This window comes from Anomaloglossus baeobatrachus, chromosome 1 (genome assembly GCF_048569485.1).
Source record: "Anomaloglossus baeobatrachus isolate aAnoBae1 chromosome 1, aAnoBae1.hap1, whole genome shotgun sequence".
Taxonomy (NCBI): domain Eukaryota; kingdom Metazoa; phylum Chordata; class Amphibia; order Anura; family Aromobatidae; genus Anomaloglossus; species Anomaloglossus baeobatrachus.
In genome coordinates, this window is record NC_134353.1 from 208690202 (window position 1) to 208717013 (window position 26812).

General features: G+C 41.2%; 1 protein-coding gene across 2 annotated transcripts in view; it reads left to right on the forward strand.

Moving 5' to 3' along the window:
• The window catches only part of LRBA (LPS responsive beige-like anchor protein), an 805540-nt gene that overhangs the window by 95323 nt on the left and 683405 nt on the right, over nucleotides 1–26812 (forward strand). For both annotated transcript variants that reach the window (XM_075347936.1, XM_075347944.1), the window contains exons 20-27: nucleotides 5066–6067; nucleotides 10040–10215; nucleotides 11952–12105; nucleotides 13892–14072; nucleotides 16604–16731; nucleotides 19221–19328; nucleotides 21056–21236; nucleotides 21355–21760. In XM_075347936.1, coding sequence (XP_075204051.1) covers nucleotides 5066–6067; nucleotides 10040–10215; nucleotides 11952–12105; nucleotides 13892–14072; nucleotides 16604–16731; nucleotides 19221–19328; nucleotides 21056–21236; nucleotides 21355–21760 — 2336 coding nt within the window. The remainder of the gene's footprint in view (nucleotides 1–5065; nucleotides 6068–10039; nucleotides 10216–11951; nucleotides 12106–13891; nucleotides 14073–16603; nucleotides 16732–19220; nucleotides 19329–21055; nucleotides 21237–21354; nucleotides 21761–26812) is intronic.

The following is a 26812-nucleotide window of genomic DNA, read 5'->3' on the forward strand; positions in this document are numbered from 1 at the left end:
ACTCTTTTCTTCTTTTTCCTTTTTAAACTGGTTTTGTGCTTTTGATTTTCTACTGGTAAATTATAAGTTATTTTTATTGTTTTTATATGTAAGCACTTTAGGAAGATTTCTAAAATTTCCATTTATTTGACAGTCCTTTAATAAACTGCACATTTTTACTCCCATTTACATTACATCGTAATTTGATGTTTTGTTTCTTTTTCCAATATTCCATGTGATCGATGGCGTAACCTATCTGTAGCACCAGCTTCTTGCATTTATGCCGTGAAATTGCTTCCGATTTCAATGTATAAATGTTAATCTAAATGCACAATGGAAAACTATTTGTTTTTATGTTCTTATTTGATTAGCAAGCTCTAAACATATGTGCCCTTTGACATTTAAACGCCAAGGTCCGTGAATACATTTCTACTGACTGCCCTTTGGCTGAATATTAAACAAGCTTGCCTAAATGTCGTCCTTATAAAATATATACGGAAATCGTCATAGTCTATGATGGGAATATAAGTCGTATTCATGATATAAATATAATAGTAACAGGGGAAAAAAAACAACTATTGCCTCCATGTTAGAAAAGGATGGGCTGGTAGTGCTTGATGCCTATATCAGTATGGATTGCTTCATTTTTATCTGCATTATTGAAGGCTCTTTGTTTGACATTTCCAAGCGGCATGCAAGTTAGCAGATTTCTGTACAATGTGTGGAATGTAAGAACAGTTGTGTTTAGTGTACAGCCCCAGATTTGCCGAGACCGTTCCCGCAGTGGGGTAAGGTTGGGGAGTTAAGTGAGCTATCATTATCCAAGCATCTGTAGGGCTTTGACGAGCTCAATTATTTCCAGCCCTCTCCTGCAAGATGCCCTTGTGGCACGAAGTGAAAACACGCCTCGCTACAAAGAAAACATCATTTGCATTCGTATCAGAAAAGATCCCGATATGTAGTGTTTGTGTGTTTTACGGGTTTTTGGGTTTTTTTTTCTTATTCAGCGTCAAATAACTAAAGGCCAAGGACAAGCCGATGCCTTTGTAGTTACTTTAATTTCCTGGAAATATACGATTTCTCTTGCATGTTCCATAAACTGTTGCATATTTGCTTTCTAACGAACATCCCGGCAAAGTTAGATGGTAAACGCAGCTGTGTCGTTTCCTCCTCGAGGGCTCGGCAGTGGCTTTCCTCTGTCCACACAAATCACAAATAGATAAATAATGCCATGGTGTATTTTATAGAATTGTATAGTGCAGCTGTGCTTTTTCCTCTAATTTATTAATTTCTATTCAATAATCCCATTGTCAAATCTGAGGAAATATCATGTGAAGGCCACTAGTGACAGAATTGCTAGCACCCGAGAGCCACAGAGTCCACTCGTCTGATAGAACAGAGCCGAGCTGAGCCCCATCCAGAAGACTATCTGCAAGTTCTTGACCTTCTTGTTGATATCAGCAGGGAAGTTTAATTCTAGTTAAGATTCATTTCCATCTGGCCCAAGAAAAGCCGATGCATCAACAAATGATTATTTGAAAGGCAAAAATGGTGGAAATGTTGGACTGGGTTCACTTTTTTTTTTTTCTCCCTTCTCTCTCTAAAAACCTATCCTTTAGGCATATACAAAAAAAAAATAAAATATATGGATCATGGTCAATTTCCCTAATAATAAACTTATTTTCCAATTGTTTTTTTATTTTATTAATGTGTTTTTTTTTTTTTCTTGAGTTTTTTTTTATTAGTCCAATTTTTAGACTGCAGATCTCTAAAAAAAAATTTCTGGCCTCGCTTCTTGCCCTCTAAGGCTATGTGTGTACGTTTTGTATTTGGTGCAGAAATTTTCTGTCTTCTGGCAGAAAGACACACCAAATACTAGGAGCGTTTTTGATGCATTTTTTTTTTTTTATCATGCAATTTTCATTTTGGAATCAATAAGCTGAAAAATGCAAGGAAAAACGCACCAAGAATTGACATGCTGTGGATTATTTTCTGCATCAAATATGGAAATGGAAATAAAAAATAAGGAACATAACACTTAAGGATTTGCTAGATATGCAGCTTTGTGACAACTGCATGCGAAAAAAAGTAAAAAAAACGCAGTATGCACATGGCCTAACAATCTGTTGTATACTTTTGGCGCTATTGAGCTACACCAATTAGTGGCTATCCAAATATGTGTAATACCATGAATCTTCAATGCCTCACTTATAATGGGTTCTTCTGTCAACTATTAGGATCTCGTTTCATGTAATAAAATGTTTCATGGTAAAATCTCCATTTGATAGTAATGAAATGTGATCAAAGAAGTTAAAGTACAAGTAAAAATTCCGAGGCGTCCAGACCAAATTTACTGTTTGCATTGCTCATCTTTTTGTTTGCAGTGTTTTCTAATCAGTCTTGATTGCACAACCAATATTTGTACATGTAACAGGTTAAAAAAGTAAAAAAATTACTCTTTCGATACTGAACCATCATCCATCAGTTCGTAATTGCTAATTACCAACCCCCCAAAAACATGTCTGCTTATCTGTTCAGCAGATTGGTAATACGGAAGATCATGACCGATTATCGTGAAGTGTTGAAATTTAATTTTGCAATTCGTAGCTGATGGCTATGGAGGTTTATTGTGCACTATGTGTAGATATTGCATGTGCTCTACAAAACCTGTAAAGAAGAGCTTTTCTCAGATTACCGCCTATTTGGGATGTTCTATACTATTTTATTCTAAGGCTTGATATTTTCTTCTTGTTTGCTGGTTTATCCGCTCTTTGAGGTAATCTAGACGAGCTGACATTAGGAGCCTGGACTATTTATTTTCAGCTCTTGTCCATTTATAGATTAACTTTCCAATCACAGTAAAGATTAATGACCGGTCTTTTAGCTGGCTAATTTAGAACAAAATCTAGTAATTAATTGCACACTATCAGCTTTTCCATTACACATGCAAGTAACAGAAGAATAACAACCATTAAATTGACTAGCTGGATCCTGACTTGGCCCTTTACTAATGCTCAACCAGTTAGTGCATTTTCTAATCATCTTTTAGATGAATCTTTTTAAAAAAAAAAAAAAAAAAAAAAAAGCCCAAAACAAAAAACTCCCGTCCCTTCACAATAGATATGAGTACCTGTATTTTAAATACCCAAGAATCAAACAAATATGCTTAAATGTTGACTAAGTTATTCACTATTACTCTAAAGGATGCTTTACACACTGCAACATCGCTAGCGATCTCGTTAGCAATGTGACACGCCAGATCGCAGATGAGATTTGCCGAGATCGCACATAGGTCAATTTTGGCAAATCATATGTGCGATCTGGCGTGTAACATCGCTAACGAGCTCGCTAGCGATGTCGCAGCGTGTAACGCACCCTTTAGGCTATGTGCCTACGTGGCGTATTTTCATGCAGTTACGCTGCGATCTGCACCGCAGCGTAACTGCATGCGTCTTGCGTCCTCAGCACAATCTATGAAGATTGTGCCTAATCTATGCCCATGTGGCGTATTGGAACGCAGCGCTTCGGCTGCTGCCAAATCGCTGCGTTCTAAGAAGTGACATGTCACTTCTTTCGTGTGCTTTGCATGCAGCCCCCGCCCTGTCTATGGCAGGGGCTGCATCCAGAGCGCATGAAATCGGCGTTTCATTACGCACTGTTTTTGCAGCTTTTTGAAGTGCACGTGTACTGTTCAAATCGCTGCAGAAATTTCTGCAGGGACAGAACGCAACGTGGGCACATAGCCTTACTCGTGATTTAATCTTTCTTAAATATTTATATATTTTTTTCACTTATTATATTGTTGCAGTTGACACTTTTATTCTAAATTAAAGACCTAAGTAATTTTAAGCTAGAAATGGCCAAAAATATGAAATACAGTATGCTACCAATTCTTAAATTGTTTACGGTTTTTTGATCCTATTGTATACAATTTAAAGCTAAAAATATATATTTTATGAAATTGCTGCCATGTTTATGAAAAAATAATCAGCCGCTCAGTGAATAAATTCCCTTTCTAGCTATTTGTATTTTTTATTTGGCCTAAAAAAACAATGTTTGTCAGCTCATCCCCCGTTTCCTTAGGAGATGTGATATTAACTATATGAAGATTGTATAAACATCACTCCTATTTTGTATCGCCCCTGTGTAAAGAGGCTTATAAACGAGCATCAAACAACTTATCGATCAGTATCCTTTTGTGGCCGGCTTGGAAAAGCTGTAAGGCTATGTGCGCACTTTTCGTCGAGGTAGTTGCAGTTCAAAAAGCATCCTCTGGCAGAAAGGAAAATGCTTTTGGCTTTAATAATGCATGTAAAACGCAAAGAAAGTAGCCTATGCGCACCTTGCGGTTTTCATGAGTTTTTAGTGCTTTTCCGGTGCTTTAAGAAACGCTACAGTTTTGTATTAAATTGAATGGATGGGAAGCGCAGCCAAAATGGCAAAAACAATTGACATGTTGCTTCTTTAAACGCTGAGTTTTTGCCCAAATTTATGGAAATTAAACGCAGCGTTTTGAACAGCAAAGTGCGCACAAGAAAGCTCAATGTCCCATTGACTTTGCTGGAAAAGCATAATGCAAGCATTTTGGCATGAAAACGCTGCAGTTGAAAAAGCAGTGGAAAAGCAGGTAAAAAAGCAAAGTGCGTACATAGCCTAAGACAACTACCTGCAGCAGGAGCCTCCCCCTCTTCTGTGCCTGAAGTTTGAAACAAAAGTTATCATGCTTTTGACCCACCCCTATTGCGGTTTACCAACTGAAAATTGAAGCTGTTAACCAGGGACATATGGAAAATCCTGCAGACTTCCAAATTTTGTAGGTTTACTGTTCCTTCAAGGTCTTTCACGTCTCCTATACTCATGTGTTGTACAACAAAGGGAGAAAATGTTTCCTTTCCTCCCCTATGCCTTTTTCCAACCCATGTTTTGAGACAAAAAAACAGACGAGATGTCCCCTATAGTTTTTAATTAATTTTACGATCGTAATTTCTGTGAATGAGGTTTTTTTAAACAATTTGTTTCCCAAAATTTAATGTGATTTCTAAATCACAAAAAGTGGAAGTTAATGAAAATGTCAATTTATTTTCAGGTCACTTATGAAATGCACAAGGAGAGCCTGGCTCAAGCATTTAGGGATTATGAGGACAGAGTAGGTGGTGAAATAGGACCAGGACCATCTAGTCCTATTAGGACAGTCTCTGGATCCAGCAGGCAGCTAGAGGCGACGCCTCAAACACCCACTTTGGAACTGACTGAAACTATATTGAATCATCCAGAAAATTCAGAGTCTGAAAGAAATGTGCAAGAAGAACATGGCGAGGATAGCAATGAGAGTCACTCTGCTATTGTAGACAACCTGGAAGAAAAGGAATCTGAATCTGCTAGTGTTAGTGAGCTTACTGAAGGCAAAACTGAAGCTTGTATAGAAGCACCAGAAATACACCAGCAAATATCAGAGGCCTCTTCAGACATAGAGACCGTGACCTCTGTCTCTGACAGTCTGGATGTGGAATCTACCTCTACCCCAGCTGCAAGTGCTAATAAAACTGAACATGTAGAGTCATCAGACAATATAGAGAGCAAGGACATGGTGGAAAAGGAAATTAATGGTGACATTACTGCAGTTGATGGGCAGGATGTCCCAACTGAAACCAATATTTCCAATGATCATGAAGATTTAGAAGTTCCAGAGCAACCGTGCATTGAATCGAATAGTAATGAGGAGAGTACCCAGGGGGCCAGTATTGATAGTCCAGATGCTACTACTGAGCATACTGAAAGTTTGTCAGAAGTTGTTCTTCAAGATGCAGAGGTCATACCTGAGGCAGCAGCATCTTCCAACGAAGAATTGCCCAACACGGAGCAGAATGTCGATGCTTGTTCAGAGAATGTAGCTAAAGACATGCCGTCCACTTCTATAGGTTATACAAATGGCACAGTAACGCCAGATGCAACTACTTCAGATGCTCAGAATTCTGAAAGGAAAATTGCTAAGCTTGATGTGTCAAGTATTGCATCTGATACCGAAAACTTGGAATTGAAAGCCAGCATTATTGGTGAACCCCAACAGTCTCCATTGGCTGTTCCTGAGGTATAGTATTGTTTAGGCCTAGTTATTATGTTTTATTATTGCAAAAAGACATCGTTTACTAATCTGTATAGATTCTGTCTACATATTTCTGAAGTACTTCTAGCCTGTATAGACAATATTAACAGCCAAATACATAGGAAAAATAGTCATCCTTGAGAAAGTGACTGAAATCACAGGAAAAGGCCATAGATTGTGTGCGTCATGATCTCCCTGGTTTTATCCTGTTTGCTTGTTGTTTATTATAAAATAACACATTTTCACAAATTGGTGTGTGCCATAATGTATTTACCTTTTTTGGCAATATTAAGAGGGTACGTATAAATCCAAAAACTTGATCTCTCCCTTTAGGCTAAGTTCACACTTCAGTTGTTTTGCATCAGTCACAATCCGTAGCCTTGAGGAATTACGGAATCCTGCAAAATATTTTGCAGGAATCCAGTATTTCCCCATAGACTTCTATTAGTGACGGATTGCGACTGATGACCCTGCGTTGCATCCGCTGCGTCGCGGTCCGTCGTTTTTGACTGACCGCCGAGCGGGGAGCAACGCAGAATGTAACGTTTTTCGGGCCGTCAAAATTAACGCGCTGCACAGGAATCCGTCGCCATCCGTCAAGCTTGTAATGTATGTCTATGGTGCTGGATTCCGTCGTAATCAGTCTTACAACGGAATCCAGCGCAGGATTCCGTCATGCTCTACTGAGCATGCCCAGCATGTTTGGCACGCCCACTGGGCTGTCCCAAACACAGACGGATCATGACTGATCCATCAAAAAACGGACGCACAGCGGCTGTAACGGACGCAACTGATCCGTTTTTTCACAGGATTTCTGTGAAAGGAATCCTGTGAAAAACACATCAGTTGCATCAGTTGACATCTAAAAAACAACTGATCCGTTGCTGACGGACCTGACGGATTGAAAACTGAAGTGTGAACTTAGCCTAACAAACATGAGTTATTACTAGGGAGAGAGGGGAGCCAGCACGATCTGAAAATGGCATGCATCATATAAAAAGGGAAAATTCACAGATTTATTCCAACTGTACTGTAATATAAATGAGATTTTTAGCAAATAATTGATCAATTCTTTGAGCCACCCCTGCCAACGTCACGGCAAATCTCAATAGAGGGGTCCTACTCTATATTCTGTATTTCATGTGTCATGCGGCCTCCTAAAGTTAAAAGCAGAACCATAATGGAGCACACATACCTGTAACCTGTGTATATATAACCGCTTCCATGTTGCAAAAGAGGCAATTGTGGATAGAGGCCAGCCCAGGTCCCAGCATGTGGAGCAAGCTCTACACATACCAGGACTATATCAGAACTGACCCTCCCAGTGCCAGAGAGCAACCATTGATAAAGGCGGACCAGATCCAAGTATGGTGCTTAATTAGCAATGCCTGTGGAAAGGGTGAGGCAACTGAATGTGTACAGCTTTTAACTTTATCTAGGAGGCCGCATGGCACATGAAATACAGAATATAGAGTAGGACCCCCCTATTGAGATTTGCCGTGACGTTGGCAGGGGTGGCTCAAAGAATTGTTCAATTATTTGCTAAAAATCTCATTTATATTACAGTACAGTTGGAATAAATCTGTGAATTTGCACTTTTTATATGATGCATGCCATTTTCAGATCGTGCTGGCTCCCCTCTCTCTATGAGTTATTACTAGTAGAGTTGAGCGGACACTGACTTTACAAAAAATGCTGACCACTCGATCGAGCATCACTGTGCTCAGGTACACTCGGTGCTCTGCCCAGTCTGAGCCACTTGGCTCTCACTGGGTGTAACAGCAGCGTGATCAGATGTAGTGTGTACAAAAACAAATAAATTAAAAGAAATAAACTTTCTCTCCATCCCCCGGAAGTGCTCTGTTTATGGCTGGCAGCATGTTGACTGAGAGAACCGAACTGCCCAGTCAGTAAGTTCCAATGGGGTTAAAGTCAAATCCGGGTGCCGAACCGAACTTCAGCTGGTCCGCTAATCTGTAGTTTTTAAAATGATAAAGCCAGTATTCTTTGAATTAGAAGTTTCAATAGATTGGTGTCTGGGTCCTGAGATCCTACCCATGAACTCAGCGGTATACTGACTTATAGCTTTTATGGGTCTCTTCATTGCTTTGCTCATGGTCCAATCAGAATTTTGACATGGCTGTAAGAAGTGCAACTTCTTGTTAAGTTTTCATAACCCTTTATCAGAAAAGAAGGACTTCTTTTGATTTAATGGTCATGATGGCCAAACCCAATGGTCTCTCTATTTCAAGAAGCCATGCTACTGAAAATGGAGCCCTATTTAAATTCCTATTTATTAGATGCTACTGTAATGCTCCAAATTTTTATGACTACCATGCCACTTTGACCTAAATTTGTCTCCCTTGTAAAAGGACTAGAGAGAGGCATTTACTCATGCTAGGATTGAAGATGGGAGCAATTATTTGGAAATCACATGCTACATATTTTGGATAAGGCAGAAAAACGTTTTTAGGTATTGCTATGTAGTTCAGTGGACATATCAGAAATAACTACCTCCTCCAACCCGTCAACCCCCCCCCCCCCCACTCCGTCACAGTCTCCCCACTCCCAAAGAAAACTGAGTCCATGTAATGCATCATTTTTCCACTCTGACTAGTGAAGTTTTAAGCAGGAACTTCTCTCAATGCGGGAATGGTTTTGGGGTACCTGTAGTATGACTTGCATGTGCATTTTTATTTATTATTTATTTATTTTTAATACTTAAAGGGGACATTTTGGACTTTATAAAATAAAAAAAAGCAGAAAAGAATGTTTAAGCACTAATAGGCAAGTTGTTGCTACCTACTTCCCTGTTGTGACCGGAACTGTTCTTCACCGGCATAGAGCGATCTGTACGAACGTCATGTCAGCAGAGCGTCATTTTCTCATCTGCTCTGGTCTGTAGACTGGTTGGGACAGCTGATCCCAAACTGATTGACAGCCATCTCCCTCAGTTAGGCAGCGGGGAGCCGGCTGTCAATCAGCATGATGTCTGCTTTCTCACCCAGTCTACTGAGCAGAGCAGAAAAGAAACCTCTCCTCTGTTGACAAAGCCATTAAATTGCCGACAAGAGCAGTCTGTGACCGCTCGCTGCCAGCGAAGAATGATGCCAGGCACAGCAGGCAGGTAGGTAGCATCTACCTGCCTGTTAAGGCTTAGGCTACTTTCACCCATCCGGTTTTTGCTCTGCGGCACAATACGGCGTTCTGCAGAAAAACCGCAACCGGCTTTTGTAACGCCGGTTGCATTTTTTTTTTTTGCATAGACTTACATTAGTGCCGCATTGTGCCGCAGGGGCTTGCGTTCGGTCCGGTTTTTGCCGCATGCGGCAGATTTAGCCGATGCGGCGGCCAGATAGAACGTTCCCTGCAATGTTTTTTGCTCCGGCAAAAAAACCCGCATCGCGCTGCAGCGCATTTTCAATGCATGGCTATGGATGCCGGATGCGGCGCGATGTGGAAAAAAACGCATCCGGCCGCCGCATGCGGTTTTTTCCACTGCGCATGCTCAGTAGCGTGCCGCAACCGGAAAAACCGGACCGACAGCATGTAAAAACTTATGCAAAGGATGCGGTGTTTTCGCCGCATCCGTTGCATAGGTTTCACAGCCGGATTGAGCCGCCCGGCTCAAACCGGATGTGTGAAAGTAGCCTTAGGCACTTGTAGTTTTTTTTTTTTTTTTTTGTTTTTAATCTCTTGGATGTAACTTTTTAAAGCCAGAAGTAAATGAAGAAGAAAAAAAGATGCTAAAACAGGATATACAAAGGTGTTTATGTCCTTTATGACTCGCTCCTGGCCTTTTCTGTTCAGTCGCAGTTGTGTTTCATTAATCATGCAATGCTATTCTCAGATTTTCATAAATATATCTGCCTATTATTTATTATATGCAGCACTATATTTGCTTTTTTATAAAAGTTTACTAGTTGTGTTTCCTTTATTGCTCCTTGTATTGAGTAGCCTGTAAAACAGACGGATCTCCACGAAGGAGAGCGAGTAGCTTCATCAGACGGGCAGCGCAGAGACTCCAGATCTACTATGTTTCGTATTCCTGAGTTTAAATGGTCATTGATGCATCAGCGGCTGTTAACAGACCTTTTGTTTTCAATTGAAACGGACATCCAAATGTGGCGAAGGTTAGTGTTTATCATCAGGCTACACCGTGTTAGTCTTAGGGTACGTGCACACGGCTTCTTCCATGCAGCTTGCCCGGTAATTGGCGTAGTACAACTATAGTTACAATACTGTGCTTAGTAAGTTAATTGTAAAGTGACAAATTAAGAAAAATGTGCTTTGTAACTAAATATCCCAAAATAAGTGATTTAATCCGTGAGTGACAAGTTATACAATCAATGTCTTAGTAGGATAAATTCAGAATGACATCTACTATTACCCAAAAATAATTGTGAGCTGAACTTTGAGCCAAACAGTATGGATGATACTTGTAAGTGCAGTCATAGGTTAGAATTGATAGAATATTCCTAAAAAGATAAGTTCGTCATCCTGTGTTACTGAAAATGTGTGATCAGAGTGAACAACTATACTGGACAATAAGTGCTGAAATTTGTATGGCTTTTTGGCGTTCTAGAATGATTGATCAACCAGCAGTATACTTTAAAGGGTTATTCCCATCTCCAAAATCCTATCCCAATATGTACTAGGTGTAGTAAGAAGATTAGCAAATACCTACAATTAGAAATGTAGCATAGTTTTTCTGATTCACTATGTGGCTTACCTCATGTTCAGGACATTGCTGGACCGTAGACATCCATGGTTATGACCACGAGCAACTAATTAACTCACTATATGCTTTGTTTGTAACCATGGATACCTAAGATCCTGCAATGCCCTGCACATGAGGTAAGCCACATAGTGAATCAGAACTATACTGCATTTCTAATTGGAGGTATTTTCTACTATTATTATTACGCCTACTACATATTGTGATAAAATCCTGAGATGGGAATTACCCTTTAATCTAATGTGTACCGTACGTTTTAGATTAATTTGTTTATCGATTTATTTCCATAAGAATAGGATCAGATATTTGTCAAACTACTCAATCCTTCTTCCCTGACCTCTTTCGGTGAAGTGTAAGCAAACCGCCATACACATTACTTAGCTGATTTCAGCAAAACATTGTCTGATTTGGTTGAGTTTTATTGTGTATGTTGGTATTGACGATGCTGCCATAATGTTTAGTGTCTAGATAAGGCCGGGGCCATACGGGGGACTACTGCGATCCTCGCATGATACTCTGCTCACGCTGGCAGCACAGTGAGAGCCGAGTGTCATGCGAGTATCACTGGAACTGAGGTCTGATCTTGCCATCGGACCACAGCTGCGGAGCGCAGGCCGCCGCTGAGGAGGGGAGGGAGGGATTTATTTCCCTTTCTCCTCCGTTGCTGGCTATTGCCACTCTCGCCCTGCACTCGCAGTACACCGGTGCAGTGCGATTTTTCTCTCGCCCTATAGACTTGAATGGGTGCGAGAGAAACAGGGATCGCATTGCACCCGCAGCATGCTGCAACTATGTTCTCGGTCCAATTAGGGCTGAGAAAATAATTGCTCATGTGTGCTGGCACATAGAGTAATATTGGTCCGAGTGGAATGCGATTTATCGCATTCCACTCGCTCCGATTTTCATGCCGTGTGTCTTAGGCCTAATGGGAATTTATTGAAAGCAGAAAAGGTGTTGCAGTTATAAAATATAATAAGTGCAGTTGGTTCTGAATTTAGGATCACACCACTACTATGCTGAATGTTGTACTGTTATATTGGCTTTTTGTTGCTAATATTTTGAGTATATAATACACCTTTATATGTAATATCCCTGTATTCAAGTGTCTTATTTTTCATTTTCTTATCACAGCCACTCAACAAAGACTATAATGGATTTTGTGAACAGCAGCGACAATGTCATTTTTGTGCACAACACCATCCACCTCATCTCTCAGATCACGGATAACATGATAATGGCGTGCGGTGGTATACTGCCTTTACTCTCTGCAGCAACATCTGCTACGGTGAGGACTCCTCATTTCTCTTTGCCTGTAAATGGCTAGCTGTGCTGTACAAGCTGTAGTGCTCCTGTACTGGGTTTTTGCGTCACTTACCTTCTGATTATTTTGTGCCAATTACTGTAGCTCCATCATGTATCGGAGTGCAGTCATGTATCTTTTGAACTAAAGCAAGAAGTTGTCATTAGCATCATCTTTGTATCTTTTTTTTTTTTTTTTTTTATTGGCTTCCGCTTTTCTTAATGTATTATTAAGGATGTTCTAAGATTTATAATACACACTACTTATCCTTTATCCACCAGTGGTGTTGCAATGTATTTTGTATTAAGATGTTTTCAGTATAGGCCAACAGCACGAAGTTGTGGCACGCAAAATACAGTTATATGGTTGCACCTATTTTGGATATCGGGCTCCATATTTTCTGGAGTTATAGACAGTGGGGCAGCAAAGGCGCAATATGGTCTTAATTAGTTAAAAACTGAGTATAGATGACAGTGGTGTGCTCATCCGATGTGGTTGTGTGATACACCATGCTGTATAGGTATGTAGCTGCTGAAGAAGAGATAAAACGGAAAGAACTGTGCCAGTGGAAGATGATCTATGAGGAAGGATTCCAGGACACATGAGTTGAGATAATGCGGTTTATTCTACGCGTTTCTAAGCGATCTACCTTCATCTTCAGTAAAAAGTATTGGGGTTTTTCCTGCATATACTAACTTTGAAACGTGTAGAATAAACTTCAAATTTCTCTTCTCATGTCCTAGAATCCTTCATCACATGTTCTCTTCCACAACAGCGCAGAACCAGCACACTTGCTTCCGGTTTTTCTTTTATATGGCGTTCACACACGGTGTTCCCTTGATTGTCATCTCTTCTTTTAGCCAAAGCATAGCTCATTGGCATTACCAGAGCAGAAAGCTGTTATTTTAGGCCTTGGGCAGATGAGGGCTCCTGGATTTGTAGTGTGGACTGTGCACCCCACCTCCACAGCAAATTAAAGGGCAGTACATGGGGGTAGGATTGGAAAATTCCATGATTATTGTAGGAGAAAAATTTAATATGTAAAATTGGGCATCCTGCAAATTTCCAAATGAGCAGCATGCTCCATGTGTTGTGGAAAGGCGGTGGATATTTCTTGTAGATTTCATCCTTTCAGTGTGCAGCATATTTAGGATTTGCTGCGAGATCTACAGTGCCGTCATGTCTAGCTTTACTCTATATCTTCATGTACTCCACTTTAAGGGAAAGAAATCATATGCTCCCATTTTTTTTTTCCATAACCACAGAAATAAAAATTACCCATTTTCGGCTTAAGTAATTTAAGTGATCGTCCAAAGAGAGGAACCATTTCTATGTAAGCTCACTAGTGATGAACAAGCGCTGCTATGTTGGGGTGCTCGGCACTTGTAACGATCAGCTGGACGCTTGGAAGGGCTCGACTATCGACTTTCGAAGAACTCCATGGGAAACTTGAGCATTTTTCCAGCAGATCTTGTGGAAAAATGCTTGCATTTCCCAGTGACTTCCATTATACTCTACACAAGTTGAGCCCTCCAAGCGTCCAACCTGCTCTATAGGAGTACCGAGCACCCGAGCATGGTAGTGCTCGCTCATCACTAACGCTTACCGTATTTGTCGGAGTTTCTACTTTAGTTGTATTTATTTAATGCTTTCATGTGACTTCGGCTACATCATACACTATAACACTATAACGTACTTTGTTATAATAGAAATTGATCGCTTTAAACGTTTTTGACATAATAAATATGTGGAAAACATACATTTATTTCAGCATGAACTAGAAACTATTGAACCAACCCAAGGTCTGTCGATAGAGGCATCTGTAACATTCCTGCAGAGAGCGATTAGCCTAGTGGATGTTCTCATTTTTGCCAGTTCCTTGAACTTTACAGACATTGAGGCTGAGAAGAACATGTCATCTGGGGGAGTGTTACGTCAGTGTCTCAGATTAGGTGAGTAATGTCTACGCACGTGTAGCACCCCTGAGATACCAGGTGTCACAAATGTAACCCATGGAAATCCAAACCTTGGAATATTTGTGCCAGAGCAAACACACCAGCATCTTTAGGCCACACACACAACCCCAACACCAACCTGGGAGACTGCCTCGTAACAGGTAAAAGGGGAGGGCACTGATTGGATAGTACCACCCAGCCTGTAGGGAGACACCCAGTGAGGGGGAGGGGCCAGTGGTCAGTTGGAAAAGGCGGGAGGAAGTGGTGTGCAGTCTGTCAGGAGAGTCTGTCAGAAAGTCTGAGGAGAGGAGTACTAGTCGGAAGGAGTAGAAAGTGAAAAGACAGACCTGCTGTGAAAAGGAGAGCGGACCGTGAGGTGAGGAACCGGGAACTCCAGGACCTGTGGTCCCCTGTGGAAGTACGAGACTCCAGGAACCGCAGCGTGTCCGTGGAAGGACGGAACTGAGCTCACAGACCTCCGCATAAGGCAGGGTGCAGATCCCTAGGACAGTGAGACCCTTTATGGACATTGTCAATTCTGCCAGGTGAAGGAATCTCCAGGGTTCTTCACCACCAATAGAGTCTGAAGCATCAGCAGCAAAGAGGGGACCGGGGACTGAACCCCTTAAATAGTCCAGCCTGCCTGCAATAGGACCAAGAGAAACAGAGGGGTTCCCAAGTAGCTCTAAGCCACGGGAGCCCATCAACAACAAGTGTGCATGGAGGACAGCGATCCCAGTTCACAGCTGGCACGGAGAACAAGGGGAGCAGATACACCTGGGACCGGCACCCGCGGGTTGAGTTACCACCACAGAAAAGTAAAGAAAGGCAAGTTAAACTACAATATTGGTGTGGACTGTTTCCTTGACGCTGTGCACTCACATAGGCTGTTTCCCCTCTACAACCTCCATCATTCACTGCTGGGGCCTGTCCCTGCTTGCGAAGGGCTCTAACCATCCAGGCTGCATCACTCCATCAGCCCCAGCAGAAACCTGCAGCGGTGGCCTCCCCTTATAACCTGGCCGCATACAGCCAGTAGCGTAGTCGACAAAAACTTTAATTTCTATTTTTTTTTATTTAAAAACCCCTTTTATTTACTCCAAAAGACACCGCCAGGGTCACAGAACCGGACCCCACCATGGCTGACATCCCCGGACTAGTCCGGCCCGGTTCTGAGTCCCCAAGCCCTGGGGTGGGCGTGTCACATGCTTGGCAAACGTTAACCATTAAAGGGTTGCCTGTCATGTAAAGTAACAAAATAAGACAATACTCTCCCTCCTCGGGTCTGGCACAGTCTCCTCACCTAATCTGGTCTGTGCTTTTGCTGCAGCAGTAATGTTAGGTCAGCAGCTCAGAACACTGCTGCAGACAACCACTAAGCTCAAAGGCTCTTGCTGTCTACCTTGGCCAAGCCACTCAGCTCATTGATTGCCTGCAGCAGTAATGTGAGCTGTAGACTTGACGTCACTACTGCTGCCTCAACACTAAGCTCGGATAAGTGGCTCAGAACTGGTACTACGCCTGAGAAGAGCCAGTTAGATGATGGGAAACTTTTGGGGTCTACTTTCATTACAGCATATTTTCTTTTTTTTGTCCCCAATTTTTTGCTTTTTTAAAGATTTATTCTAAGACAGCTGAAAATGATGCACTTTTTGTACTTTTCACCACTAGTGGGAGATTTTATATATTTTTTTTTAATGGGTAGCAGTAAGCTCCTTCTATTACTGACTGCAGGTTGTCAGACTTCGTGGACTGTAGTGTTATTATGCCATACATATGGCTCATAAGCAATAACGCTGGTGACCATAGATAAATAGGATGACCAATACCTGAACACGCTCTTGCCATTAAGAAAAAGTCCAGCTCGCCCTCACACTAGCTCTCCGGAGCAAAGGAACCAATGGTAGATGTGGAGAAAGTCTTAGAAGGACAAAAATCCAGCTTCACGGTGTGTGGATTAAATAGAAATTTATTGACAGTCCATCCAAAGGTAAAATACAGACATCAATGTCAACAGAAAAATTAGAAATGAACTATGCATATCGAATGATAAACATTCTTAATTGCAATTTTGTATTGACATAGATGTCTGTATTTTACCTTTGGATGGACTTTCAATATATTTCTATATCTATACTTTGACCCCCCCCCCCCACCCCATATCTCATTGTAGATTGTAAGCTCTCACAAGCAGGGTTGTCTTTTCTTTCCCTCTAAATATTGTATTTTCTACAACTGTTATTTGTTTGTATATGATCATCCTGAATTGTAAGGCACTGCGGAATATGTTGGCGCTATAGAAATAAAGATTGTAATTATTATTATTTCATCCACACACCGTGAAGCTGGATTTTTGTCCTTTTAAGACCCTCTTGCCATACGCCATATTTTGTGAACAGAGACTTCTCGGAAAATCAGAGGGTTACATTTTATTTTAGATTTAATGCTTGGATTTAGTATGAAAACTTCATTTTGAGAAATATTGTATACTGTGATAGTAATTGTCTTTTTTTTTTTTCTGTTTTTAGTGTGTGCTGTTGCTGTCAGGAATTGTCTAGAGTGTCAGCAACACTTGCAATTAAAATCCACAGGAGAAAATGTGAAAAACCAGAAGGCAATTCATGGCCTGGTGGGAACAGCAAAGGCTGCTGCAAAGGTAATCCGCGTGCAAAGCATGCTATGGTACTGTGTGTTTCCCATTAATTTACCAAATTGCAGGACTACTTGGGGAATTCATTGATCGGAGTCTTGTAGTCCTAAAACCTTCTGTAAGAATATTATTCTGTGTGCAACCGTGGAAGCATTGGGACTAATTGGCAGCTAGCTTCCATTAATATGTTTGGGTTCTGTATAATTTACATTATGATGATGATAAGAGCCAATTGAAGGGATTGTCCCCTTTCTTCAGTGATTGCCCCCTTGGGTAAGGGTACTGGCCTGCTGAAAAAATATTCACACATTTATTTTTTTTTTTGTGGGAACAAATTAAAGAAAAATTTTCAAGTCTCCTAAACCAGCTTAAGTCAAAGATTGGACATGTGCAGACTTCTGCGAATATCTAGTGCTGAAATAATTTAGTTAGCATTTACTTAAGGCTCTTTTAGAAGGGACGATGCAAACGGTCATTACAATTTTCATCCCCGGAACAGCTGGCAGCACATCTTCCCTTTTAACCAGGGGTATAGATAATGATTTTAAGGTCCACATAAGTGATCCAATCAGCCGATGGACTACCTGTTTTCCCACATATAGCTAGTGTGTTTACATTTACCAATAAATGGTAACAAGTCTATCCCATTGCTCGTAGTATATACTCACCTTGGCTCATATCTTTGTTTAACCAATTAAGTTACATGAAATCAATGTGAACAAGGCCCCGGCTCATGTGGGCTGCATCCCAGAGTTTTTACGAAAATTGGCTTAGTTTCAATTTCTTGTGACTGGCGCAAAGCTAATATGGTGCCCATTTTCAAAAATTGCTGTAAGTATTTGCTTTGTAATTATAGACCATTTAACTTAACTTCCATTATAGGAAAAATGTTCAGAGTGCTTGTGAGGGACTGTATATAAAGTATGTGGCAGAAAAAAACACTGAGGAATCATTAAGACGTGGTGATTTTTTTTTTTTTTTTTATGTACGAGAAAAACGGACTGAGTGCTGTCTTCTCCCCCCTACCCCACCATAGTGCTATCCGTGAAAAGAAAATGGATGTTCTGAAAGGACATGTCTAACAAGGGACGTGATTAACCTGTAAAAGTACATAAATGCGCTATTGAAGTAGTATAGTTAAATAATGGTGAATGTAAAACCCCATCAAGACAAGGGGCACTCCCACCACCTTGAGAAGGAAAGGTTAATTCTCAAAAGACAGACCTTCTTTACGGAATAGCTTACCTCAATGACTAATGCTTATGTAAACTAGTAAAGTTCTTTTCTTAATGTTTGGTTCAGTGCAGCGATACTTAAGATGAGGAGGTAAAGATTTTAGTTTTTTTGGGGAGGATTTGATCATGCATTGAGGTTGTGCAGGTTCCACTTCCCTTTGTCCTTTCACATCCCTCATTGAACTCAATCGTCTTTTATCAACTGTATTAACTATGTAACCCCATTCGAGTAATCCATGGGGGGCCCATCAGTCATTCATTTATCACCTATCCCATGTGAATGGATGGGGCCAAATTTATTAAAGTGGCTCATATACTTGTTTGATAAATTTTGGTGCATCTCTATTGGTAGCTTACTCTGCCCAATAATTTTCCCCAAACGTTTTGTTGCATTTCACACCATGCCCTTTTCCAGAAATATACACTCCCTTTCAGCTGGTTCACTACTTTTTGTCAAACCAGGTAAAAAAAGAGTCCAAAACAGTTAGTGCTGGTCTCCTCTTGTTAAATGGTGAGAAATAGCAACCTGCTTTGAAATTTACCTCAACTAAAAATAGTCTCCGTTCTCAAGATTAGAGGAATTTTAATACTATAGTTTACTGCTTGTTGCCTTGGTTACCAGCCACTGCGGCAGAGGTGGCCAGTTTTCTAGGTACTTGCAGATTTTCTGGCCTAGAGCTTGTAAGGGCTACTCTTAAGTTGTCCGATTTGCTGAATCCCAGCTTCAGGGACAGTGCACTCTTATAAAGCTGCCTTTGCTATCAACATAGCAGAGAGCAGAGTTAAGACTATGGCACTGATCCAAACTGTCAATTTTCTGGAGGGCATCACCCCTGTGAACAGAAATCTGGAAGGCAGGGGAGCGGTGCACTCCTGAACATTGTAGATAAGAAATCAATGAGGTGCAAAGTATGTACACCAAAAATCTGGTGCTTTTAGGTTAAATCCACCCCATTAGTAATGCAAAACTTTACCAGTATGGCTCCCAGCTAAAGGGACTACCACGTAAAATATTTGCCCCTTTCCAAAACTGTGCTCTACATGAAAATACGACGTCATAATGTGGACGCCTCCAATAAATTATGTAGGACTCCTTTTTTCTTTAACTGTTTGATCGTATTGTAATTCACAACAGTATAATGGAATCGGGAGAATTTCTTAATATGTTGCTTCTCTAGTTTTCCTTTTAAGCTGATTACAATCGCTAGAACTTCACTTGACAACTTTTCCGCTTAAGTTATTTTACCTTCTTGTGTTCAGAGTCCATTGGACGTTACAGCAGGAATAATTTCTCCTATTCGAGACATTGATAGACTTCTGCAAGACATGGATATAAATCGCTTAAGAGCTGTGGTCTTCAGAGATGTGGTGAGCAGATCAATGTTTTACTATTGCATTAACTTAGTTTGTAGCGTTGATTCTTCCACACAGAGAGGTGCGATGGCTGGGAATATGGGCAACTCGCCATTTGGAACATGCAGTATTGATTCGCTGCTTTGGTTTCACAGCCGACAGGGAATACACTAAAGAATGGGTGAATGGTTTTGTACGGTGATGGTAAAGCAACTTCACAGCTGAATTTACATAAATTAAATGAAGAGTTCTTTAACCCCTTAGCGACACATGATATACTGAATACGTCATGGATCGTGTGAGGTTAATCCCCGCCCCCTACCGTGGGCAAGCCGCAGTGATCCGCACACACATCAGCTGATTTCAACAGCTGACGTATGCCTGCTAGTCGCCAGTGGAATCACATTCCACCCGCAACTATTAACCCCTTACATCTCGCCGCCAAAACCTGGCAGCGAGATGTATATGCGGGCAGCCATTATGATGACTTACCCCGCCCCCATCGGACGTCATGTGGCGTGATCACGTGACTTCCGGTGATGGCCATGATAGCACAGGTTCATGTGATGACGCCTGTAGCTAACATGAGTCATTTTCTCTCAATGCCGTAATAGTGATGGCATTGAAAGTAAAGCACCATATCTGCAGATCCGCTCGGTAGCTGTGATCTGGAGATATGGAAGAGTGATCAGATAGATGATCCATAGAGCCCCCTAAAGGACCTAGTAAAATAATAAAAAGTAAAAAAACCTAAAAGTTCAAATCACCCCCCATTCGCCCCATTGAAAACTAAAGGGTTAAAAAAGTTAAAAAATATGCACAATTTGGTATGGCCGCCTTCAGAAATGCCCGATCTATCAAAATATAAAATCAATCAATTTGATCGGTAAACGGCGTAGCGGCAAAAAAATTCCAAACGCCAAAATTACGTTTTTTGATCGCCGCAAATTTTGCTCAAAATGCAATAACATGCGATCAAAACGTAAATTCTGCGCAAAAATGGTACAGTTAAAAACGTCGTCAGCTCGAAACGTAAAAAATAAGCAGTCACTGAGCAATAGATACCGAAAAATAAAAACGCTACGGGTTTCGGAAAATGGCGCAAACCGTGCACCACTTATATTAGACACGCTTGTGAATTTTTTTTAACCCCTTAGATACAAGTAAACCTATTCGTGTTTGATGTCTCCAAACTCGCACCGACCTCTGACATCATACCCACACATCAGTTTTACCGTATAGTGAACATGTTGAATAAAATATCCCAAAAGCTATTGTGCAATCACACCCTTTTTTTTTTTTTTTTTTTTTTTTTTTTTTTTTTAGTTTTTTCGCACTTGAAATTTATTTGCTGTTTTCCAGTACACTATATGGTAAATTTTATGGTTTTATTTAAAACTACAACTCGTCCCGCAAAAATCAAGCCCTCATATGGCAAGATTGACGGAAAAATTGTTTTCAGGAGAGATAAGGTGCCTCCATTGAACATATGTGATCTGTGCTAAGAAAACATCATATGAGCCTTTCATGCACATCATATAGTTAACCAGCCCTTCAGAAATAAAAGGATTTGGCCAACAGAAGTCTGTTTGGCCACTGTAAATGGAGTACACAAAGTTATCAATGAATTGTCCCTGCCCCATAATTAAATATCTGGAATTTCAAGTTTTGACCATCTTGTTATAAGAATTGCAATCAATAAAATTAATTGGTCCTGCATTGCTTTTGTTTCCTATAAATAGGAGGACAGCAAACAGGCTCAGTTTTTGGCTCTGGCTGTAGTCTACTTCATCTCTGTGCTCATGGTATCTAAATATCGAGACATTTTGGAGCCACAGAATGAGAGGAAGCAGCCTCAGGTCCGCAGCCCATCCAGACAAGTGGATAACGACAGTGTAGATGCTGGAACGACAGTCTTACAAGGTAGTTTACATTACCAACAAAACCTAGCACAAGAAACATTTCTCATGGTTTTAAGTCATTTACAGTAGACCTCTTTTGTATAATGGTATGCTTTTTCTTTTTTGCTTTAATTTCCTAGATGGCACACCAACTGGAGAGCAAGGTAGCCCGAATGACTTGGGCAGCACAATGTCCGCAAGGAGAAGAGACTCTGGTCTAGGGGACGAAACCGTTTTGTCACCAAACAATAGTAATTTAGAGACTAATTCCCCCAGGTCGGACCCTGTAAGTTCAGGTCCGGATGCCATAAGTGAAGTGCTACACACACTATCATCAGAAGTCAAAAAATCTCAGGAAAGTGAAACTGATGGTGTCAACGAACAACCCACAACAAAAAATGTGAATGTAAAAGATATTCTGCGTAGCCTTGTCAGCACACCGGCAGAGGAATCCCAAATAGATCCTGCACTAATACCACCTACATTTCTTGGAGCTCTGGGAGATCCCGCTGCTGAGCATGCCGTCCAGTTTAGATCCTTTGACAGGTAATTTTATCCTGGGGAATCAGTTTGCAGCATATTATAGGACTTTGAAATTGATGGCCTATGTTTCGGTCGTTTTTTCAAACTGTTTTCTCTGCAACATTTCAGAATAAACTGTGGTTGTTTCTATTATAGGAGCCTGCTATTTGGCTTCTTGATACAGCTCGTGATACAGCAACATAAGTGCGCTTAAGCTACATCTGATGAATAACCATTTTCTGTGACGTAGCAGTGACGTCCCGTCGCTGTGTGTGACATCCAGCAACGAGCTGGCCCCTGCTGTGAGGTCGCCGGTCGTTGCTGAATGTCCAGCTTCATTTTTTGGTCGTCGCTCTCCCGCTGTGACGCACACATCGCTGTGTGTGACAGCGAGAGAGCGACGAAATAAAGCAAGCAGAGGGAGCAGGAGCCGGCGTCTGGCAGCTTCGGTAAGCTGTAACCAGGGTAAACATCGGGTAACCAAGGGAAGACCTTTCCCTGGTTACCCGATATTTACCTTAGTTACCAGCGTCCGCCGGTCTAGCTGCCAGTGCCGGCTCCCTGCTCTCTGCACATGTAGCTGCAGTACACATCGGGTAATTAACCTGATGTGTACTGTAGCTAGGAGTGCAGGGAGCCAGCGCTAAGCAGTGTGCGCTGCTCTCTGCACATGTAGAACAGCGACGCGTGTCGTTATGATCGCTGCTGCTTCTGCTGTGTTTGACAGCTAAGCAGCGATCATAACAGCGACTTACAAGGTCGCTGTTGAGTCACAGAAAATGGTGACGTAACAGCGACGTTGTTGTCGCTGTCGCTATGTGTGAACCCAGCTTTAGGTTACATGCGCACGCTGCTTCTTTTTCGTATTCACAAACTGCAGCCAAAACTGCACCTTGTCAGAGAGAGCCTGGAAATGTCACAAAAAATGTAGGTGCTTTTTTGGTGCGTTTTTGCTGCTTTTTTGGTGCGTTTTTGGCTGCAGTTTTGTCAACAATTGTTTCATGTATTTTTCAGTTCAAACAAGCCCATAAAGCTTGTTGAATTGAAAAAAAAAAAATTAGAAATAAATAAATAATTCAAAAAAACTGGCGTGCGGTTCCCCCCAATTTTAATGCCAGCCAGATAAAGCCATACGGCTGAAGGCTGGTATTCTCAGGATGGGGAGCTCCATGTTATGGGGAGCCCCCCAGCCTAACAATATCAGTCAGCAGCCGCCCAGAATTGCCGCATACATTATATGCGACAGTTCTGGGGCTGTACCCGGGTCTTCCCGATTTGCCCTGGAGCTTTGGCAAATCGGGGTAATAAGGAGTTATTGGCAGCCCATAGCTGCCAATAAGTCCTAGATTAATCATGTCAGGCGTCTATGAGACACCCTCCATGATTAATCTGTAAATTACAGTAAATAAACACACACACACGAAAAATCCTTTAATTAGAAATAAAAAACACAAACACATTCCCTCATTACCAATTTATTAACCCCGACAAAGCCCTCCATGTCCGTCGTAATCCAGCATGCTCCAGCATCGCATCCAGCTCTGCTGCATGCAGGTGACCGGAGAAGCAGCAGACACTGCCGCTCCGGTCACCTCCATGCAGCTAATGAAGACAGCCGCGCGATCAGCTGAGCTGTCACCGAGGTTACCCGCGGCCACCGCTGAATCCAGCGGTGGCCGCGAGTAACCTCAGTGACAGCTCAGCTGATCGCGCTACTGCGTGGAGCTGACAGGAGCGTGGAGCTGACAGGAGCGTGGAGCTGACAGGAGCGTGGAGCTGACAGGAGCGTGGAGCTGACAGGAGCGTGGAGCTGACAGGAGCGTGGAGGACGGGACTTTCAGCGGCGGCGGCGGTGGCAGTGAGAGGGGTCCATCATCTCCCCTGTGCGTGCACGCTGGGGACACCGGTACTTCGGGGAACACGTGGAGGACGGGACTATCATCAGCGGCGGCGGCAGCGAGAGGGGGATGGACGTTGGCAGCTGAAAACATTGATTTTTCCCTCTCGCTGCCGCCGCTGCTGATAGTCCCGTCCTCCACATCATCTCCCCTGTGCGTGCACGCTGGGGACAGTGGTACTTCGGGGAACACGTGGAGGACGGGACTATCAGCGGCGGCAGCAGAGAGAGATAAAAATCAATGTTTTCAGCTGCCAATGTCCATCCCCCTCTCGCTGCCGCTGCTGATAGTCCCTTCCTCCACATCATCTACCCTGGGGACAGCGGTACTTCGGGGAACACATTGAGGACGGGACGGGACCACTTGCCTAACAATAACGAATAACTTTTGGAACACCATTCTAAGTCTGAACTGGGTGCAAAAAACCTAAAAAAACATCACTATGGGGAGATAAGGCATGCACACCAGTGACTATGTAAGGGGAATACATGGAATAGCAGAAACTGCTGTGTGAATACTGACTTGAAAAATCCAATAGCTATATGTAAGAGTGAAAATGTGAAAAATGGAATCTGCATTACTGCCATGAACATATGAATCAAGAGAAATTTAGCTACTGAATTGATCAATGCAATAGAGCCCCAACACTACGCCAAAGTATTTCTCTACGTTGGGGTCCCTAGCTTGTGTGTGTCCTCTCATGCAGTTAAAAAACTTACCGTGAATGGGAAGCTGAGACCCAGGCTATTTATGCGTATTGCATAAAGTATGGCATCAATTCAGTAGCTAAATTTCTCTTGATTCATATGTTCATGGCAGTAATGCAGATTCCATTTTTCACATTTTCAATCTTACATATAGCTATTGGATTTTTCAAGTCAGTATTCACACAGCAGTTTCTGCTATTCCATGTATTCCCCTTACATAGTCACTGGTGTGCATGCCTTATCTCCCCATAGGGACCACTTGCCTGACCTCACTTCCTGACAAATCACCTGCGTTTTTGGTACCAAAAGTGCAGGTAAAAGGCAGGTAAAATGCACCACTTTTGATTAGCATGCATTTTTTTTGCGTTTTTGATCCCCTCATTGATTTCAATGGGTGACAAATGTTGACAAAAACGCAGGAAGAATGAACATGCTGCATTTTTTTTGTCACAAACTTTTGACAAAAAAAACGCTGACAAATAAACTGCAATGTGCGCATGACAAATCTGACTTCTCATAGACTTTGCTGGGAAGTCAAATGTCAGAAAGTTCTGCTGACAAAACTGCAGCCAAAAAAGCAGGAAAAAAAAGCAGCGTGCGCATGTAGCCTTAGGCAGACCATTTACCCAGAGCTCCTAAATCTGTTTATTTGTTTTCTCTTTTGTATGGGTTAATTTAATTTTAGATTTTGATAGAAAGGACTTTTATGGACTCTGCAGTACCAAAAAAAATTATATTTCCTCATTTTAATTAAAAAAAAAAAAAAGTGGGGTGATCTTTTTTTTTTTTTTCTTTTGTCCTTTTAAGACTTCAACTTGTGATAATTTTATCGCTGTACTACTGTATATGCAACAATGCCAATGTATTGCAGTATATATAAAAAATACTGGTCTCATTTGAATCTCAGCCTGAGCTTCGCAGGAGTACCATGATGGCTGCCATGGGGAGCTTCAGCAGGCACTCCGCTGCCATGGTAATCCATTGGTACCTCGAAACTGCGCTAAACGGAGGCACTTGGGAACCAATGTCTGCGAGAACTAGTGAGTTCAGTTTAAATTCCGATGTCCGAGCTGAGCTCCAGCCGAATCTACTACACACAGATGCCAGCTATTTTGGACATAGAGGGTGATTTCAAGACAATAGTGTGTGTGTGTGTGTATGTCTGTATAAATGTAATATATAAAAATATATATATTAAAATGTACACACATACAACTCTGGCAAAAATTGAGAGACCACTGCAAAATTTTCAGTTTTTCTGATTTTTCTCCTTTTATAGGTATATTTTTGAGTAAATTGTAAATTATTCTTTTATTCTATAAAATACTGACATGTCTCCAAATTGCCATGCAATAAATGTTGTATTTACTGAAAATGTGAGATGATCAAAGTAACAAAAATATGCATTGCTTTCAGACCTCAAATAATGCAAAGAAAGCAAGTTCATAATCTTTTTTAATTATATCATTTTATATATATATATATATATATATATATATATATATATATATATATATATATATATATATATATATATATATATATATATATATATATATATATATATATATATATATATATATATATATAAAATATTTATTTATTTTGAATTTTTCAACCTTTACCCACATTTCAGGCTTCAAGCATACAGATAAAAATGTTACTATTATGATGAAGAATCAACAAGTGGGACACAATTGTGAAGTTGAGCGATATTTATTGCTTATTTTAAATTTTTATAAAAAACTGAAAATTGGGGCGTGCAATATTATTCGGCCCCTTTAATACTAATACTTTAATACTTTGTAGCGCCACCTTTTGCTGCCATTACAGCACAAGTCGCTTGGGGTATGTCTCGATCAGTTTTGCACATCGAGAGACTGAAATTCTTGCCCATTTTTCTTTTGCAAACACCTCAAGCTGAGTGAGGTTGGATGGAGAGCGTTTGTGAACAGCAGTTTTCAGCTCTTTCCACAGATTCTCGATTGGTTCAGGCCTGGACTTTGACCTTTGACTTGGCCATTCTAACACCTGGATACGTTTATTTGTGAACCATTCCATTGTAGATTTTGCTTTATATTTTGAATCATTGTCTTGTTGAAAGACAAATCTCCGTCCCAGTCTCAGGTCTTTTGCAGACTCCAGGTTTTCTTCAAGAATGGTCCTGTATTTGGCTCCATCAATTTTAACCATCTTCCCTGTCCCTGCTGAAGTAAAGCAGCCCCAAACGATGATGCTGCCACCACCATGTTTGACAGTGGGAATAGTGTGTTCAGGGTGATGAGCTGTGTTGCTTTTATGCCAAACATATCGTTTGGCATTGTGCCCAAAAAGTTTGATTTTGGTTTCATCTGACCAGAGCACCTTCTTCCACATGTTTGGTGTGTCTCCCAGGTGGCTTGTGGCAAACTTTAAATAACACTTTTTATGGCTATCTTTCAGAAATGGCTTTCTTCTTGCCACTTTTCCCA